Below are 20039 nucleotides of genomic sequence, written 5' to 3'. Positions count from 1 at the left end.
GTAAATATTAGTGTTAGTGCTTATAATACTATGCAACAAATACAATATTATCAATTTATGAATTATAAGTATATACGAAGTTAAAAACTAATAGTCTAACGAATATATAAAACATACAATATTGTATTATTAAAGAAATAAAAGTTACATTGTCAGAAACATATATATTCTATACTACTACTAATCTATGTGCATTCTACAATCTGAAATACATATTTAAAACTAGCCTACATGCCGGTAAAGCATTATAAAATAAGAACTACATTATGAAACATGCATGTCTCTATATAAACATATAAATAATCTATTTTCTAAACTAAAACCACTATTAATAATCTACAAAAAAAATAGAACACACAACGCAACACTTGGGACCAAGCGACAACCTGTCGACAGGCCAAACGCTCAAAATAATTAACACCGCAACGACTTGAGGAATTGCTTACAGAAATTCTGTCATCAAGCACAAATATGTAAACACACATTAAACGCACAATAATCTAGAAACAAAACCTTCAATACTATGTTGTCACAATACAAAATATATATGTATATATGAAATCAAATGATTGACACATAACCTCAAATACACAACACTATATCACAAAAGAATCTAAATGAAAATCACTTTGCCAGAAATATATACATATATACGTGTGCGTGTGCGTGTTCTATCTTATTAAAAGAAATTAATATAAAATAAATAATTAACATTTCATTTCGTACGAACACTACATGAACGAGAGAAATATACATATAAATACGTATATATATATATGTATGTATGTGTGAGTGCATATGTTTTATATTATCGAATACTCTATAAAATAAACTACTCAAAACAATAAATAACGCAATCGAAGAATTACAAAACATTAGCCATATTGAAGTGACACACAACATAAACATATATATATATATATACATATTATACTATTGTCACTTTAAAACAATATTAATAAATAAATGTTCCAATTGCGGTAGAATAAGGAAAAACGAGCGACAGACGAAAAATTACTTCGATATCAAACAAAACTAAAGACCCGTCACTAAAAACTTTACTGATGACATTTATGAGCAGCCATGTTGGATTTACACGCGTCATGGCGACAGGAATATTAGGGATTAATGGAAGTCAGGCGCGAGAAACAAATCATGAAAACACATTGTTAACACTTTTCTTTAATAAATTCTATGCGCAACTACAAATGTAAAAAAAAATATATATATATAATTAATTAAAAGGGGGGAAATATAAAATTGAAAAAAATAAGAAACGTAAAATAGATAACCTAACACTATCACATTCAATATATATATATATATATATATATATATGAACACAAAACAAAATACATCAAAAAATTAATAATAATAAGGAACATCAAACAGCGAACCAACGAAATTGAAGCAGCTACACTAAATCAAAATCGAAGCAAGGAGCTCTGGGATAAAGTTCGCTGAACTCACGCATACACCAATAGCGCACAACAGGGGAAATTCCCTTTCTCCCAGAAGCATGGTGAGGAAGATGTGCCTCCAAAACCTCTTCGGGAATTTCATTCGCAAAACGAACTTTCACGCAACGATCGGTATCAACGATTTCAACCAGAGGGGGTTCCCTCTCCAATACGACGGTCTCTGCATCGAAGAAATTCTCGTCGAAAGTAACCAAATCGTCAAAGCCCAATTTCGACACGGCCTCGGCACCAATGTTGAATAGTTCCTCCAACCACTCTGATACTCGTGGTTTATTACAGGGCCGCATGCGTTTGATTGGTCCTCCCGAGTCGCCCATGGGTTCTTCGGAATCCCTCTTTCGCTTGGGCTGAGAACAACACGGTATATTTTAAATAAAACGAAACAGGACGAATCAAGCGGACTAAAAACAAGACTAAATACGTACCAGGGAAGTCTGGAAAGGAACCTCTGATGGAAACGACTCCGCAAACATTGTTCGAACGTCGATCACCGAAGCCTAGGGAAATAGCAAAAAAGGAAAAAACAATCAAAATCACAAAAACAACCTTAATATGCAAACATCCAAACTTACGCAAAACAACTCGAAGGAGGAGGTCCTTGTTATGGGAGAGCAGCGGAGCTGCGCGTGTTTACCCAGTAAACATTGAAATGATAATGATGCTGCAGCCATCAGCCCTTCCACGGGCCGAAGAACACCGGTAATTCCCACGGTACAGCACGTGGAAGTTTCTCGTGGAAAGGATTAGATCAGCGTGGAATGCTTCAAATCTCCTAGACGCTAGCTCAGCGGAACACAGGACTGATAAAAACTAAGTCGAAATATGGAATTTGCATTTTGTCACGTACGATTCCAAGAAGCCCAAACTGCAACATCCCGATTCCCACGGAAGCGTACCCCCAGTGGACCACCACCCCGTGGGGGATGGCATTATAAATAAGCGTAGCAACATAGCGCAGCGCTCATTATTATTCTGGTGAACATTCTTATTACGGTTCATTATTCTTTGTTCATTATTATAGTGTCCATTCTTCTTATAATTTGCGTTCGTTCATTTTTTATAGTGTTCATTCCTTACGGCTCATTATTCTTCGCTCATTAGTTTGTTCATAATTCTTGTGATCGTTTGTTATTACGGCCCATTATTAATTTATTACTACGTTCGCTATTGCGCTCGTCACTGCGTTTAGAAATTTTGTATAGTATTTTGCGTTTCGGGGTCTTAATTTTTTCGGTCAAGAAAAGAGAGTCGCGACTAAGTAAAAAGAAAATTTTATCTTTGAAGTCCTCATTTCATCGTTTAAACACAAACGCGCATTGTAATTGCGGTATTAATCCAGCTAAGTGAATTGCTCAGTCTGTATTAAAATAGATAAATAAAGTAAGAGTTGATAGTAAACTATATTCGAGTTCAAATAATAAACTCAACAAAACTTCGACGACCACCGGAGCGGCTGAGGCAATGGCACCAGACAGCACCTACTCCTCAAGGTAAGAAAATTAATTTTGAAAATTTCCTTCTTCCCTGGTAATCTCGTTGCCCTCGAGAATTGAATTAGAACTTCCTATCATCGATTTCGTTTTATTTTCGTGAACGGTTTTGAAGATAGAATCATTGTTTAAACTTTTAACAAAAGAGTTGTCCGCTGTGTCGGCTTGTGCGAACGGTGTTTTCAACTACTGAAACATCCACTGATCTTCGCATTCCTCCTCCCATTGTTGGTAAAATATTACCCGTCTTTGGGCAAGGCTTGCGAAATCACATAAGTCCCGCACAGAAAGGACTATTAAATACATCGTCGGGGTCAATCGAAAATTAAGAACAATACCGGCGTTGCTATTAACTGATATTCTTGCCATCATTGCATGCGATTGTAAGAGAGATATAACAGAACAATTTCCCTTCGAGAATTTAACCAAAGGATCGTTCGCTGTGTTGGCTTGTGCAAACGGTGTTTTCGCTTATCGAAAACACCCATCGATCTCCGCATTCCTCCTCCCACTGTTGGTAAAATATTACCCGTCTTTGGGCAAGGCTTGCGAAATCACACGAGTCCCACACAGAGAGGATCGTTAGAATCATCCCCGATTATTAAACTCAAAAGGCAAGAAAATCGTGGTGACAGAATCCATCGTAGTAAATGAATTGAGTTTCGGTCCTAACGGCAAACTACTACAGCGAAATTAAAAGAGAAGAAGAAGTCAAACGTAAAAATAAATTTATATAAAACAACGAAAAATCTCACATTCCTATCCAATCCAGCAACGCTAAAATATATATTATCTAGCTAATAAAATATATATATAATAACCTAAGCCATTTTACATTCAAATAAAAATCCGTTCAACGAGGAAAAATATTTATTGTACCCAGCTTTAATCCTCTCCCGTGCTAGTATCCCTGCGCATAGCAGGTTAGCCGAAAAGTGGAATTCGTTTACCAGTTGCATTAAGCGTCAGTTAACGCTACCCATTAAGCGTAAAAGAAAATAATAAAAATAAAATATTTTGAAATAGTCCTTAGACTATTTCTGGTGGCAGCAACTACCGTATTAATTAGAAATCTAAATCAGTATTAAATACACAATAATATCATTTCAATTTATTTCCCTTCCGATTAAATTCAAAACTCAAACTATAAAAAAAAAATTTTCAGTAAAATTTAACTTTAAATTTGATCGATTTAAACAAATAGATACGTAACAGAGTAAAGTAATAAATTTTTGGTGGCAGCAGTGGGATACGCTCCACGGAGGATTAAAGTTGGTTTAAACGGTTCGATTCGCTCCACAAGGGATTAAAGTTGTCACGATTATCGATAAAATATATACCTAAGAAATAATGTCGACTAAATTAGAATCGTTGGACAAAGGCATGATCTTGATGTTATCGGAAAAACTTAAAGCATGGGATGCGAATTTTCGCGACATAAGTACAACAATGAATAAATTACAAGACGATGTGCGTTCACTGAAAATAAAAAAGGAAATCAAGACACCCGTATCATCGCCGATAATTTCCCAAGCGACAATACCGATAGAAGTTAATCCCCAATCAATTAAGTTAAAAGATGCAATAGAGACAGTACCAGTGTTCGACGGACATCGACCCTCGGTATTTCGATTTTTAAGAGCATGCGAGCGTGCACGAAACATGGTTCCTAGGCATCAAGAATCTCAGTTAGTAAAATTATTAACGAATAAGCTTCGCGGACACGCGTTTCTCGCCGTAGAAGACACAGAAGTAATAAGTTTAAACGATTTCGGGAATAAATTAAAAGATATGTTCGGTCCGGGAAAAACGGTTAACGAATATAAAGGGGAATTAGCTACAATATTTCAACGACCGGGAGAAGATATTTTGGACTACATAGAACGCGTCAAAGATCTCAGGCTGGCGATAATGAACGGGGAAAGGTACGAGTACGGCACCGTATTTCAAGATAGGATAGATCGAGACACGAGGGAAGCTTTCGTTAAGGGGCTCCCAAACGAGGTGTATTTACGAGTAAAGATAGCAGGATACCAATCCTTGGACGATGCGTACCGCTAAGCCGTGAAAGCAACACGAGAATTAAAACAAGTGAACAATAGAATTCGATACCAACGTCCGACACCTTCGGATAATTATAACCAAAACAACGCTCATCCACCATACAATAGTATCTATACTGTAAACAACCGCCAGGACTGGAGATTTGTACCGCCGTCGCAGAAACATCTAAACAACCCGGGAATAGAAGAAAATGTCAGGAAAGAAACAAGAGCAATAACTTGGGAAGAAAAACGCATAAATAAATACCTCGATAGAGATCTAAATCAAAAGAGAGATGCTGATCATTTCAACCAATCAACTTTTCAATGCAAACACCATTCCGTTGCTGTGATAAGGGATAATGTCACGTTAAATAATAAAAGGACGCACGGTGCCATAGACAGGATCATGAGTGAGAAATTTTCTGAGTTACCAAACAAGATAAATAATGTTAGTGCCAAAGAACTTTCAGACAAAGCAGAAACTAGGAAATTGAACGACGAGACGACAGGCAATGCTTATCCACTGCCTAACATCACAGAGATATTGGACCCGCTGGGAAGTGCAAATCGCCTCTCCACGTTCGACTTGGCAAAGATACAAAAGCAAGACTCCACGAATTTCGTGAATGTTTCAACCATAATAGGAAAAGAGATAGCGAGTGCATCTCACTCAAAAACTTCTATAAAACCATCAGAAGGAAACTTTATCGAACTCAAAGCCAAATCATTAAATTGCAAGGAAGATCACACTATAGAAAATAAAAATATAGCTATCCCTAAATCCAAAACAGAATCTATAAGCAAAAAGGTTTGTAGTAAAAATTCAAAGAATAATTCCAAATCTACCAAAAATATTCCTAAACGTTCCATACAAATAAATAATAATTTAATTATAATAAGCACTTCCAGTAAAACTATTCATCCTGAAAAGGTAGAGAAAAATAAAGGTGCTGCGAATAAAATAAATGAAGAAGAAAAAAGGGTAACTAAGGAAAAGGATTCTAAACATTTTCAAGCTGAAGAAACGCAAGTTCAACGAGCTCAAAGAAATCAAAAGGGAGAAAACAGGGAATCACCAGTCGAAGATATATATAAAAACTTGAATAAATATGCTAGCCATTGGATTATAATTGGATTAAAAATACTTTATTGGTTACTACATCTAATATTTGACGTAGGTAACATAGTAAGTAGTGCTGATCTTATGATTCCCCCAGGAAAATATGGATGGTATCACACTATACTATATACAAAATATTTTTGGGTTAATATGGCTGCGGCACTCTCAAAAATTTGTATCTTAAATGCTATTAGCAAGCAATTGGATAATTGGATCAATGTCAGTAAACCTGTGTCTTGGCGCAAAATAAAAACTAAAATGAAGGAAAGGAACGAAATTCTCCCCGCACAAATTAGTTTCGGACATCTAGCCAGAGAACCTATTGGTGAAGTAACAATCGAAGAGAACACGGAACCAACATGCGCAGAATACCTCGAAGATCTGTTCGAAAAAATTAACACTGTACAACGAATGGCAAGAGAAAATTTGATAAAATCCAAACTAAGACTAACGATCGACGAATTAACCCTCAAGATTTTAAAACAGGAGATTCGATATATCTACTAAAAGAACCTAGTAAAGGAAAATTCTCCGATCAATATACTGGACCATACAAGGTGCTAGAAATCTTGCAGAACCAGAACGTCAAGATTGAAGTAAAAGGGATTCCGCGAACAGTGCACTTAAACAAGCTAAAACTAGCGCATAACCGAAATAAGCAATGAATAAAGTGATTTCAGTGGGCAACGTAGTGCGGTAGTGTATGTTGTAGTGCTGTTCGTCGAATAATACAGATATCGAACACCTAAAAGAGAAAAGGAAAAATTATTATATGTACTCTAATTATTGTTTGAATATAGAACGTGTTGATTCAATAAATAATTAAAAGAGTGAAAGTGAAAGTTACCTTGTGAACAAGTAATCATCATACGAGAAGGTTTACGTGCAAAATAGGTTATGGATCTCGGTTTGCGAAACACCATGTACAACAGCCAGCTGAAAAATAAATGAACAAATTAACTTCAACTGCCTTAATGCAAAATACAACAGTACTAAATGTTATAACAATACTATGGAAGCATGGCACTGTTCGTCGAACAACACAGATGGCTGAAACCTGAAAAGAAAAAGAAGTTTATTACAAATGCTTCGATTACTGTTTGAATGTAAAACGTGTTAGTTCAACGAATAACTAAAACAGTGGAAGTGCAACTTACCTCGTGAACAATTAATCACCATACAAGGAAGTGTACATGCATGAATGTCGCAGATTAACAAGAAGAAATAAAATAGCTGATAAGTGTAGAAAGTGGTTAGAAAATAATTAAGATAGATTAATTGAAAGTAAAAGGATATCTTATTATGTATTAATCTACGTAGTATTGTTATATTATTATATCTAACATGTAGAAGTGGATTTTGTAATACACAATAGCGGTCGCACACACAATGCATTATACACATATTAAACTAAATAAACTAAACAGTACCTTTATGGCCACAGATATAAGACGATTGAAGACAACCATAGTAAGTATCCAAGGCATATCGAAGAATCAGGTGATGTTGTGGGAATGATCTAGGTAAGTGATGCAGCATCGGAAGAGTAGAATCTGAAGAATTACAGACAATGTTAATCTAACAAGTAGGTTTTAATCACTAATAAGGGAACTAACTCATATCATACACAAAATAATAGCAAATAGCAAGTACATGCAATAATAAATTAATAGGGAAAATAAGAAAGGTTAATAAACACAGGAATAAGTTAGAAATTAATCAAGATGGACTAACTAAATATTAACAACATGACTGAACTCGGTGCAAAGGAATAAAGTTACGTTACACAAAATATCTGGTAACACAATACACACAAAAAAAAAAGAAAAAAAACATTAACTAAATTAAACAAGATTTATATAAATGCGAGTCACGTATAATCAAAACAATGACTATCGAAATTCGAAAACAACACAATCTATGCTATCGCATTAAGGTAGCACACGGTATTGACACACACAATACCATGAAACACAAACAATATTACAGAAACACTACAAAATAAACTATAATGATTAACAAATTAACTATTTCAACAACACGCTACTGTTGACATTAAACAAACGATACACGCAAGCGACCATGTTGAAAATTCGTCGCACGCACCCCAACACAAATAATAGCTAATACAATGTAATACAGCATTATAATAGCAATGCTAGGTACTGAACACAAAAAAAAAATAATAAAAAAAAAAAGAAAAAAAAAGAGAGAGAAAAGGAAAATATATATAATAAACAACAACTAACATAACCATAACATATTATATATTATACCACATACAGTATTTGTACAAAGGGATAGGTCCGAACAAAACTTATAAAAAATTATAAAATATATATATTAACTGTTTTCGTATGTATGTCCAGAACAGGTGGCGAGTTCATCGACCCTAACATAGAGGACTCAGACGGGCCCGTACCCGCATTCGATCTGGAAGCGACGGAGGATGTTCAGTCTTGCCTCTGTGTTCGGTTGATACGTTCTGTCTACCATTTAGATAACGGTCATCTTTGTCAAGACTGTTTCGATAACTTAGATCCAGACCACCAGGACCTATGTGACGACCCACCCACTCATTTCATATGCGGAGTATCTGCAAGAACACGAATATCATACTGTCGTATGTGTGATATAAACCTAGCGGACCTACAACCCGCTATATCATGCCTCCAATGCATGATCGTTTACACTAATCTAACTCACCTTGAAAGAAACTTTTTAGTTCAAGGAATAGCAATCCGCGCCGTAGAACTATAAAGTACTTGTATGCTACGCACAAGACCAAATACTGATGCTATCCACCTGTAAACAACCGACATTTATAATTATGCATATAATTTTCACTTATGTTTACCAATATATATATGCACGCATGTTGTAAAGTGGGCGATATCTATGACACTCACTTCCATTGATAATCCGAGTGACTCGTAAAATAAGTCGTCATATTTACCATTACACGCACATATATATATATTCAAAGACAAGCTATAATTGTAATATCTATTCCTATAGATAATATATACTTATATATTTATAACGATAAAACAAATCTCATCTATATTACTTAGCAATACGTATGCATATACGTATATAATTATAACCCAGGTAGCATTCATGGTATTTATTTTCACCGATAATAAGTTTTAACAAAAAAAAAAAAAAAACATATAAATATAAATTTTTTTTATATATATTAATAATAATAAAAGATTATTCTTATTTCTAATAAACTCGAGAGTAAGAAACAATTTAATAAATTGTTAATAGGAAGATGAATCGCCTGGTCATCGTACTTACCCTCATCAAAATAGCATACGGCCTGGTAGGATATGACTGCAATGGCAACCACCTCAACGTTACCACTATCTCTCTAAACTCCATCGGGGACTGCAGCATACAGCCTACAATGACTGAAACCCAAGATATTTATATACAACTACTTCAACTCTCAGAATTTGAATTTACCAACGTAAGGCAATGCAAGGTGCAAATAACTCGAATTGTATATTACTGTGGCATGCACTTTCACACGTCGGCAGTGCATAACGGATTCGCCGAATACCTCCATGAAACAACCGACCAACAATGTGCAAGGATGCACCAAGACGGCACATTTTCACTCGGACCACAAAACCTTATAGTTGGCCTTAAAAGATAATGCAACAGAAACAAGGTCGCTTGTCCTAGCCGGCAAGCTAACAGACGACGGCAGCTGCCAGGGAACACAGTATGTAGACCCATACGGGAGCTGGGAAAAGGTCGTCGTACAAGCAACAGTAAGGATAAGTTTAAAATCAGCAGTTGTGCCAGTACGGATCGAGGCGAACAAAATTCTACTGAAATCAGGAACAGTATGTACCTTTAGCGAAGGAAACTGTCTAGACGCTGAAGACGGATACACTTATTGGCAACCACAACCACCCTCACCATGCAAATTTGATCAGTACGATGTGCTATATGAAGGAATTGCTACAAAGATCCAGGAAATAAAAACCAACAGAGAATCAGCACAACCAGTTTACGCACTAACAACGCAAGAAGTAACATTTGCACTGACTAAAACCGAAGAACAGCCACTGTGTGGATATACCCTACTATCCACCGAACACCCCAAATAGTTGAAACAACAAGAGGAAATACGTTTATCTCCAAAAGCAAGACAGCAGTCGAAAACTTGGACATATTCGCATACGTCAACTCAAAATTCATTTACGTAGAGAAACATATTAAACGACAAATGACAACATTGTACCATGATATACTGACACAAAGATGTACCACGCAGAAGAAACTAATAGAAAATGCTTTAAGCTTAGCAATCTTACTGCCCGATGAATTTGCATATACCATATCCAAAACCCCAGGACACATGGCCCTGATCGCAGGAGAAGCAGTCCACATAGTCAAATGCATTCCGGTACAAGTAAAAGTACGACATACAACAGAATGCTACTCGGAGCTACCCGTTTGGCAAGGGAATCGCACCGCATTTTTAACGCCAAAAACACACATCCTAACGCAACACGGAAACCACAGAGAATGTAGCGCGGTACTACCTACGCTATACAATATCGACGGACTCTGGCACAAATTCGTACCAAAACCCATGGAAACAATTGCACCACAGGAACTCCGCCCGGACGTACGCCAAACGTGGCAATATTCAGCACCATCGTCGTTGGCCACGAGCGGAATATATACCCAAAAAGACCTCGATGCACTATGGGACCACGTCATGTTCCCGGCAGAAAAATCTGCAGTTTTGAACACATTGGCCAGAGGAGCAACAGGAAAAACAATCGTCCCTGGAACAGTAAACATCCTGGGAATGATGGACGAAAACACATTAACGACAATAGCAAAAAATACCGTATCAAGCTTATGGATTGGTTTTATGGAATTTGGAACTGTCAGTGCAGCAATATTTGGAATACTTGTAATATTTAAACTAATCAAGACGATAATAGATATAGCCATACACGGATACCAGTTACGTGAAACTTACGGATGTGGAATCGCCCTATTAGGAGCAATATGCGGCTCAGTTACCCACCTGCTACTATACCTCAAAAGAAAACGAAATATCGATGATCAAACAGCACAACCTCGAGGGATATCGATAACACCGGTAGTCACTTAACAACCAACGCCATCTACGTCCGCCTTGAGCCGACTCAGAGACACCATCAGTCAAATTTCCTTTGGAAATTTGAACTCCAAGGGCGGGGGTGTCACGTCCCGCGCTCCGCACGCGCCGTAACAAGAACAAGAAAACTATTCTATACAAAACGCGCGAATAAAGATTTGAATGCGCAAGCGAACACACGGCGCTACGAAACTAAAGGAAGGATTAACAAAGCGAGGGCGACTAATAAATCCAACCAGTATAAAATAAAATAAATAAAACCAGCTAACGGATTGAACGAGTTACGAACCAAACAAATAAACCAGGAAATAAGAATAACTACAAAAAGGGAAATAATTGAAGCGCCAGAAATACATGTATATATAAATATATTTTAATCAATCAACTTGGAGAGTTACATATAAGTATAAACATATATGCTAGATATGTAATAAACTAGTAAATATTAGTGTTAGTGCTTATAATACTATGCAACAAATACAATATTATCAATTTATGAATTATAAGTATATACGAAGTTAAAAACTAATAGTCTAACGAATATATAAAACATACAATATTGTATTATTAAAGAAATAAAAGTTACATTGTCAGAAACATATATATTCTATACTACTACTAATCTATGTGCATTCTACAATCTGAAATACATATTTAAAACTAGCCTACATGCCGGTAAAGCATTATAAAATAAGAACTACATTATGAAACATGCATGTCTCTATATAAACATATAAATAATCTATTTTCTAAACTAAAACCACTATTAATAATCTACAAAAAAAATAGAACACACAACGCAACACTTGGGACCAAGCGACAACCTGTCGACAGGCCAAACGCTCAAAATAATTAACACCGCAACGACTTGAGGAATTGCTTACAGAAATTCTGTCATCAAGCACAAATATGTAAACACACATTAAACGCACAATAATCTAGAAACAAAACCTTCAATACTATGTTGTCACAATACAAAATATATATGTATATATGAAATCAAATGATTGACACATAACCTCAAATACACAACACTATATCACAAAAGAATCTAAATGAAAATCACTTTGCCAGAAATATATACATATATACGTGTGCGTGTGCGTGTTCTATCTTATTAAAAGAAATTAATATAAAATAAATAATTAACATTTCATTTCGTACGAACACTACATGAACGAGAGAAATATACATATAAATACGTATATATATATATATATGTATGTGTGAGTGCATATGTTTTATATTATCGAATACTCTATAAAATAAACTACTCAAAACAATAAATAACGCAATCGAAGAATTACAAAACATTAGCCATATTGAAGTGACACACAACATAAACATATATATATATATATATACATATTATACTATTGTCACTTTAAAACAATATTAATAAATAAATGTTCCAATTGCGGTAGAATAAGGAAAAACGAGCGACAGACGAAAAATTACTTCGATATCAAACAAAACTAAAGACCCGTCACTAAAAACTTTACTGATGACATTTATGAGCAGCCATGTTGGATTTACACGCGTCATGGCGACAGGAATATTAGGGATTAATGGAAGTCAGGCGCGAGAAACAAATCATGAAAACACATTGTTAACACTTTTCTTTAATAAATTCTATGCGCAACTACAAATGTAAAAAAAAATATATATATATAATTAATTAAAAGGGGGGAAATATAAAATTGAAAAAAATAAGAAACGTAAAATAGATAACCTAACACTATCACATTCATATATATATATATATATATATATATATATATATATATATATAGAACACAAAACAAAATACATCAAAAAATTAATAATAATAAGGAACATCAAACAGCGAACCAACGAAATTGAAGCAGCTACACTAAATCAAAATCGAAGCAAGGAGCTCTGGGATAAAGTTCGCTGAACTCACGCATACACCAATAGCGCACAACAGGGGAAATTCCCTTTCTCCCAGAAGCATGGTGAGGAAGATGTGCCTCCAAAACCTCTTCGGGAATTTCATTCGCAAAACGAACTTTCACGCAACGATCGGTATCAACGATTTCAACCAGAGGGGGTTCCCTCTCCAATACGACGGTCTCTGCATCGAAGAAATTCTCGTCGAAAGTAACCAAATCGTCAAAGCCCAATTTCGACACGGCCTCGGCACCAATGTTGAATAGTTCCTCCAACCACTCTGATACTCGTGGTTTATTACAGGGCCGCATGCGTTTGATTGGTCCTCCCGAGTCGCCCATGGGTTCTTCGGAATCCCTCTTTCGCTTGGGCTGAGAACAACACGGTATATTTTAAATAAAACGAAACAGGACGAATCAAGCGGACTAAAAACAAGACTAAATACGTACCAGGGAAGTCTGGAAAGGAACCTCTGATGGAAACGACTCCGCAAACATTGTTCGAACGTCGATCACCGAAGCCTAGGGAAATAGCAAAAAAGGAAAAAACAATCAAAATCACAAAAACAACCTTAATATGCAAACATCCAAACTTACGCAAAACAACTCGAAGGAGGAGGTCCTTGTTATGGGAGAGCAGCGGAGCTGCGCGTGTTTACCCAGTAAACATTGAAATGATAATGATGCTGCAGCCATCAGCCCTTCCACGGGCCGAAGAACACCGGTAATTCCCACGGTACAGCACGTGGAAGTTTCTCGTGGAAAGGATTAGATCAGCGTGGAATGCTTCAAATCTCCTAGACGCTAGCTCAGCGGAACACAGGACTGATAAAAACTAAGTCGAAATATGGAATTTGCATTTTGTCACGTACGATTCCAAGAAGCCCAAACTGCAACATCCCGATTCCCACGGAAGCGTACCCCCAGTGGACCACCACCCCGTGGGGGATGGCATTATAAATAAGCGTAGCAACATAGCGCAGCGCTCATTATTATTCTGGTGAACATTCTTATTACGGTTCATTATTCTTTGTTCATTATTATAGTGTCCATTCTTCTTATAATTTGCGTTCGTTCATTTTTTATAGTGTTCATTCCTTACGGCTCATTATTCTTCGCTCATTAGTTTGTTCATAATTCTTGTGATCGTTTGTTATTACGGCCCATTATTAATTTATTACTACGTTCGCTATTGCGCTCGTCACTGCGTTTAGAAATTTTGTATAGTATTTTGCGTTTCGGGGTCTTAATTTTTTCGGTCAAGAAAAGAGAGTCGCGACTAAGTAAAAAGAAAATTTTATCTTTGAAGTCCTCATTTCATCGTTTAAACACAAACGCGCATTGTAATTGCGGTATTAATCCAGCTAAGTGAATTGCTCAGTCTGTATTAAAATAGATAAATAAAGTAAGAGTTGATAGTAAACTATATTCGAGTTCAAATAATAAACTCAACAAAACTTCGACGACCACCGGAGCGGCTGAGGCAATGGCACCAGACAGCACCTACTCCTCAAGGTAAGAAAATTAATTTTGAAAATTTCCTTCTTCCCTGGTAATCTCGTTGCCCTCGAGAATTGAATTAGAACTTCCTATCATCGATTTCGTTTTATTTTCGTGAACGGTTTTGAAGATAGAATCATTGTTTAAACTTTTAACAAAAGAGTTGTCCGCTGTGTCGGCTTGTGCGAACGGTGTTTTCAACTACTGAAACATCCACTGATCTTCGCATTCCTCCTCCCATTGTTGGTAAAATATTACCCGTCTTTGGGCAAGGCTTGCGAAATCACATAAGTCCCGCACAGAAAGGACTATTAAATACATCGTCGGGGTCAATCGAAAATTAAGAACAATACCGGCGTTGCTATTAACTGATATTCTTGCCATCATTGCATGCGATTGTAAGAGAGATATAACAGAACAATTTCCCTTCGAGAATTTAACCAAAGGATCGTTCGCTGTGTTGGCTTGTGCAAACGGTGTTTTCGCTTATCGAAAACACCCATCGATCTCCGCATTCCTCCTCCCACTGTTGGTAAAATATTACCCGTCTTTGGGCAAGGCTTGCGAAATCACACGAGTCCCACACAGAGAGGATCGTTAGAATCATCCCCGATTATTAAACTCAAAAGGCAAGAAAATCGTGGTGACAGAATCCATCGTAGTAAATGAATTGAGTTTCGGTCCTAACGGCAAACTACTACAGCGAAATTAAAAGAGAAGAAGAAGTCAAACGTAAAAATAAATTTATATAAAACAACGAAAAATCTCACATTCCTATCCAATCCAGCAACGCTAAAATATATATTATCTAGCTAATAAAATATATATATAATAACCTAAGCCATTTTACATTCAAATAAAAATCCGTTCAACGAGGAAAAATATTTATTGTACCCAGCTTTAATCCTCTCCCGTGCTAGTATCCCTGCGCATAGCAGGTTAGCCGAAAAGTGGAATTCGTTTACCAGTTGCATTAAGCGTCAGTTAACGCTACCCATTAAGCGTAAAAGAAAATAATAAAAATAAAATATTTTGAAATAGTCCTTAGACTATTTCTGGTGGCAGCAACTACCGTATTAATTAGAAATCTAAATCAGTATTAAATACACAATAATATCATTTCAATTTATTTCCCTTCCGATTAAATTCAAAACTCAAACTATAAAAAAAAAATTTTTCAGTAAAATTTAACTTTAAATTTGATCGATTTAAACAAATAGATACGTAACAGAGTAAAGTAATAAATTTTTGGTGGCAGCAGTGGGATACGCTCCACGGAGGATTAAAGTTGGTTTAAACGGTTCGATTCGCACCACAAGGGATTAAAGTTGTCACGATTATCGATAAAATATATACCTAAGAAATAATGTCGACTAAATTAGAATCGTTGGACAAAGGCATGATCTTGATGTTATCGGAAAAACTTAAAGCATGGGATGCGAATTTTCGCGACATGAGTACAACAATGAATAAATTACAAGACGATGTGCGTTCACTGAAAATAAAAAAGGAAATCAAGACACCCGTATCATCGCCGATAATTTCCCAAGCGACAATACCGATAGAAGTTAATCCCCAATCAATTAAGTTAAAAGATGCAATAGAGACAGTACCAGTGTTCGACGGACATCGACCCTCGGTATTTCGATTTTTAAGAGCATGCGAGCGTGCACGAAACATGGTTCCTAGGCATCAAGAATCTCAGTTAGTAAAATTATTAACGAATAAGCTTCGCGGACACGCGTTTCTCGCCGTAGAAGACACAGAAGTAATAAGTTTAAACGATTTCGGGAATAAATTAAAAGATATGTTCGGTCCGGGAAAAACGGTTAACGAATATAAAGGGGAATTAGCTACAATATTTCAACGACCGGGAGAAGATATTTTGGACTACATAGAACGCGTCAAAGATCTCAGGCTGGCGATAATGAACGGGGAAAGGTACGAGTACGGCACCGTATTTCAAGATAGGATAGATCGAGACACGAGGGAAGCTTTCGTTAAGGGGCTCCCAAACGAGGTGTATTTACGAGTAAAGATAGCAGGATACCAATCCTTGGACGATGCGTACCGCTAAGCCGTGAAAGCAACACGAGAATTAAAACAAGTGAACAATAGAATTCGATACCAACGTCCGACACCTTCGGATAATTATAACCAAAACAACGCTCATCCACCATACAATAGTATCTATACTGTAAACAACTGCCAGGACTGGAGATTTGTACCGCCGTCGCAGAAACATCTAAACAACCCGGGAATAGAAGAAAATGTCAGGAAAGAAACAAGAGCAATAACTTGGGAAGAAAAACGCATAAATAAATACCTCGATAGAGATCTAAATCAAAAGAGAGATGCTGATCATTTCAACCAATCAACTTTTCAATGCAAACACCATTCCGTTGCTGTGATAAGGGATAATGTCACGTTAAATAATAAAAGGACGCACGGTGCCATAGACAGGATCATGAGTGAGAAATTTTCTGAGTTACCAAACAAGATAAATAATGTTAGTGCCAAAGAACTTTCAGACAAAGCAGAAACTAGGAAATTGAACGACGAGACGACAGGCAATGCTTATCCACTGCCTAACATCACAGAGATATTGGACCCGCTGGGAAGTGCAAATCGCCTCTCCACGTTCGACTTGGCAAAGATACAAAAGCAAGACTCCACGAATTTCGTGAATGTTTCAACCATAATAGGAAAAGAGATAGCGAGTGCATCTCACTCAAAAACTTCTATAAAACCATCAGAAGGAAACTTTATCGAACTCAAAGCCAAATCATTAAATTGCAAGGAAGATCACACTATAGAAAATAAAAATATAGCTATCCCTAAATCCAAAACAGAATCTATAAGCAAAAAGGTTTGTAGTAAAAATTCAAAGAATAATTCCAAATCTACCAAAAATATTCCTAAACGTTCCATACAAATAAATAATAATTTAATTATAATAAGCACTTCCAGTAAAACTATTCATCCTGAAAAGGTAGAGAAAAATAAAGGTGCTGCGAATAAAATAAATGAAGAAGAAAAAAGGGTAACTAAGGAAAAGGATTCTAAACATTTTCAAGCTGAAGAAACGCAAGTTCAACGAGCTCAAAGAAATCAAAAGGGAGAAAACAGGGAATCACCAGTCGAAGATATATATAAAAACTTGAATAAATATGCTAGCCATTGGATTATAATTGGATTAAAAATACTTTATTGGTTACTACATCTAATATTTGACGTAGGTAACATAGTAAGTAGTGCTGATCTTATGATTCCCCCAGGAAAATATGGATGGTATCACACTATACTATATACAAAATATTTTTGGGTTAATATGGCTGCGGCACTCTCAAAAATTTGTATCTTAAATGCTATTAGCAAGCAATTGGATAATTGGATCAATGTCAGTAAACCTGTGTCTTGGCGCAAAATAAAAACTAAAATGAAGGAAAGGAACGAAATTCTCCCCGCACAAATTAGTTTCGGACATCTAGCCAGAGAACCTATTGGTGAAGTAACAATCGAAGAGAACACGGAACCAACATGCGCAGAATACCTCGAAGATCTGTTCGAAAAAATTAACACTGTACAACGAATGGCAAGAGAAAATTTGATAAAATCCAAACTAAGACTAACGATCGACGAATTAACCCTCAAGATTTTAAAACAGGAGATTCGATATATCTACTAAAAGAACCTAGTAAAGGAAAATTCTCCGATCAATATACTGGACCATACAAGGTGCTAGAAATCTTGCAGAACCAGAACGTCAAGATTGAAGTAAAAGGGATTCCGCGAACAGTGCACTTAAACAAGCTAAAACTAGCGCATAACCGAAATAAGCAATGAATAAAGTGATTTCAGTGGGCAACGTAGTGCGGTAGTGTATGTTGTAGTGCTGTTCGTCGAATAATACAGATATCGAACACCTAAAAGAGAAAAGGAAAAATTATTATATGTACTCTAATTATTGTTTGAATATAGAACGTGTTGATTCAATAAATAATTAAAAGAGTGAAAGTGAAAGTTACCTTGTGAACAAGTAATCATCATACGAGAAGGTTTACGTGCAAAATAGGTTATGGATCTCGGTTTGCGAAACACCATGTACAACAGCCAGCTGAAAAATAAATGAACAAATTAACTTCAACTGCCTTAATGCAAAATACAACAGTACTAAATGTTATAACAATACTATGGAAGCATGGCACTGTTCGTCGAACAACACAGATGGCGGAAACCTGAAAAGAAAAAGAAGTTTATTACAAATGCTCCGATTACTGTTTGAATGTAAAACGTGTTAGTTCAACGAATAACTAAAACAGTGGAAGTGCAACTTACCTCGTGAACAATTAATCACCATACAAGGAAGTGTACATGCATGAATGTCGCAGATTAACAAGAAGAAATAAAATAGCTGATAAGTGTAGAAAGTGGTTAGAAAATAATTAAGATAGATTAATTGAAAGTAAAAGGATATCTTATTATGTATTAATCTACGTAGTATTGTTATATTATTATATCTAACATGTAGAAGTGGATTTTGTAATACACAATAGCGGTCGCACACACAATGCATTATACACATATTAAACTAAATAAACTAAACAGTACCTTTATGGCCACAGATATAAGACGATTGAAGACAACCATAGTAAGTATCCAAGGCATATCGAAGAATCAGGTGATGTTGTGGGAATGATCTAGGTAAGTGATGCAGCATCGGAAGAGTAGAATCTGAAGAATTACAGACAATGTTAATCTAACAAGTAGGTTTTAATCACTAATAAGGGAACTAACTCATATCATACACAAAATAATAGCAAATAGCAAGTACATGCAATAATAAATTAATAGGGAAAATAAGAAAGGTTAATAAACACAGGAATAAGTTAGAAATTAATCAAGATGGACTAACTAAATATTAACAACATGACTGAACTCGGTGCAAAGGAATAAAGTTACGTTACACAAAATATCTGGTAACACAATACACACAAAAAAAAAAGAAAAAAAACATTAACTAAATTAAACAAGATTTATATAAATGCGAGTCACGTATAATCAAAACAATGACTATCGAAATTCGAAAACAACACAATCTATGCTATCGCATTAAGGTAGCACACGGTATTGACACACACAATACCATGAAACACAAACAATATTACAGAAACACTACAAAATAAACTATAATGATTAACAAATTAACTATTTCAACAACACGCTACTGTTGACATTAAACAAACGATACACGCAAGCGACCATGTTGAAAATTCGTCGCACGCACCCCAACACAAATAATAGCTAATACAATGTAATACAGCATTATAATAGCAATGCT

The 20039-nt window shown here is 35.9% G+C and overlaps 3 protein-coding genes across 5 annotated transcripts; all 3 read right to left on the bottom strand.

Annotated features, from left to right (window-relative positions):
- Positions 1-1345: 1345 nt before the first annotated feature.
- Positions 1346-8226, bottom strand: LOC143302815 (uncharacterized). 2 transcript variants are annotated; one of them, XM_076619233.1, is made up of 7 exons: positions 8165-8226; positions 7567-7689; positions 7148-7193; positions 6984-7072; positions 2054-6881; positions 1907-1978; positions 1346-1828 (listed from the first exon to the last, which is right to left on the bottom strand). In XM_076619233.1, exons 2-5 carry the CDS (start codon positions 7673-7675, stop codon positions 6775-6777), a joined length of 351 nt encoding a protein of 116 aa, XP_076475348.1. In that variant the 5' UTR covers positions 7676-7689; positions 8165-8226; the 3' UTR covers positions 1346-1828; positions 1907-1978; positions 2054-6774. The 2 variants fall into 2 exon arrangements, with proteins under 2 accessions (XP_076475348.1, XP_076475347.1); XM_076619232.1 differs by lacking the exons at positions 6984-7072; positions 7148-7193; positions 7567-7689; positions 8165-8226 and having other exon boundaries at positions 2054-3623.
- Positions 8227-13070: 4844 nt separating this feature from the next.
- On the bottom strand, positions 13071-15365 carry LOC143302832 (uncharacterized). The gene is made up of 3 exons (XM_076619321.1): positions 13796-15365; positions 13649-13720; positions 13071-13570 (listed from the first exon to the last, which is right to left on the bottom strand). The coding sequence occupies exons 1-3, from the start codon at positions 13892-13894 to the stop codon at positions 13157-13159; spliced, it is 585 nt and encodes a 194-aa protein (XP_076475436.1). The 5' UTR covers positions 13895-15365; the 3' UTR covers positions 13071-13156.
- Positions 15366-16858: 1493 nt separating this feature from the next.
- LOC143302833 (uncharacterized) lies at positions 16859-19971 on the bottom strand. Of its 2 annotated transcripts, none has more exons than XM_076619322.1 (5): positions 19666-19971; positions 19310-19432; positions 18891-18936; positions 18727-18815; positions 16859-18624 (listed from the first exon to the last, which is right to left on the bottom strand). In XM_076619322.1, exons 2-5 carry the CDS (start codon positions 19416-19418, stop codon positions 18518-18520), a joined length of 351 nt encoding a protein of 116 aa, XP_076475437.1. In that variant the 5' UTR covers positions 19419-19432; positions 19666-19971; the 3' UTR covers positions 16859-18517. The 2 variants fall into 2 exon arrangements, with proteins under 2 accessions (XP_076475437.1, XP_076475438.1); XM_076619323.1 differs by having other exon boundaries at positions 19908-19969.
- Between the last annotated feature and the right edge of the window lie 68 nt (positions 19972-20039).

Source organism: Bombus vancouverensis, chromosome 6 (assembly GCF_051014615.1).
Source record: "Bombus vancouverensis nearcticus chromosome 6, iyBomVanc1_principal, whole genome shotgun sequence".
In the NCBI taxonomy this organism is placed as follows: domain Eukaryota; kingdom Metazoa; phylum Arthropoda; class Insecta; order Hymenoptera; family Apidae; genus Bombus; species Bombus vancouverensis.
The sequence above is the reverse complement of the archived record's forward strand: the minus strand, read 5'-3'. Positions and strand labels throughout refer to the sequence as shown.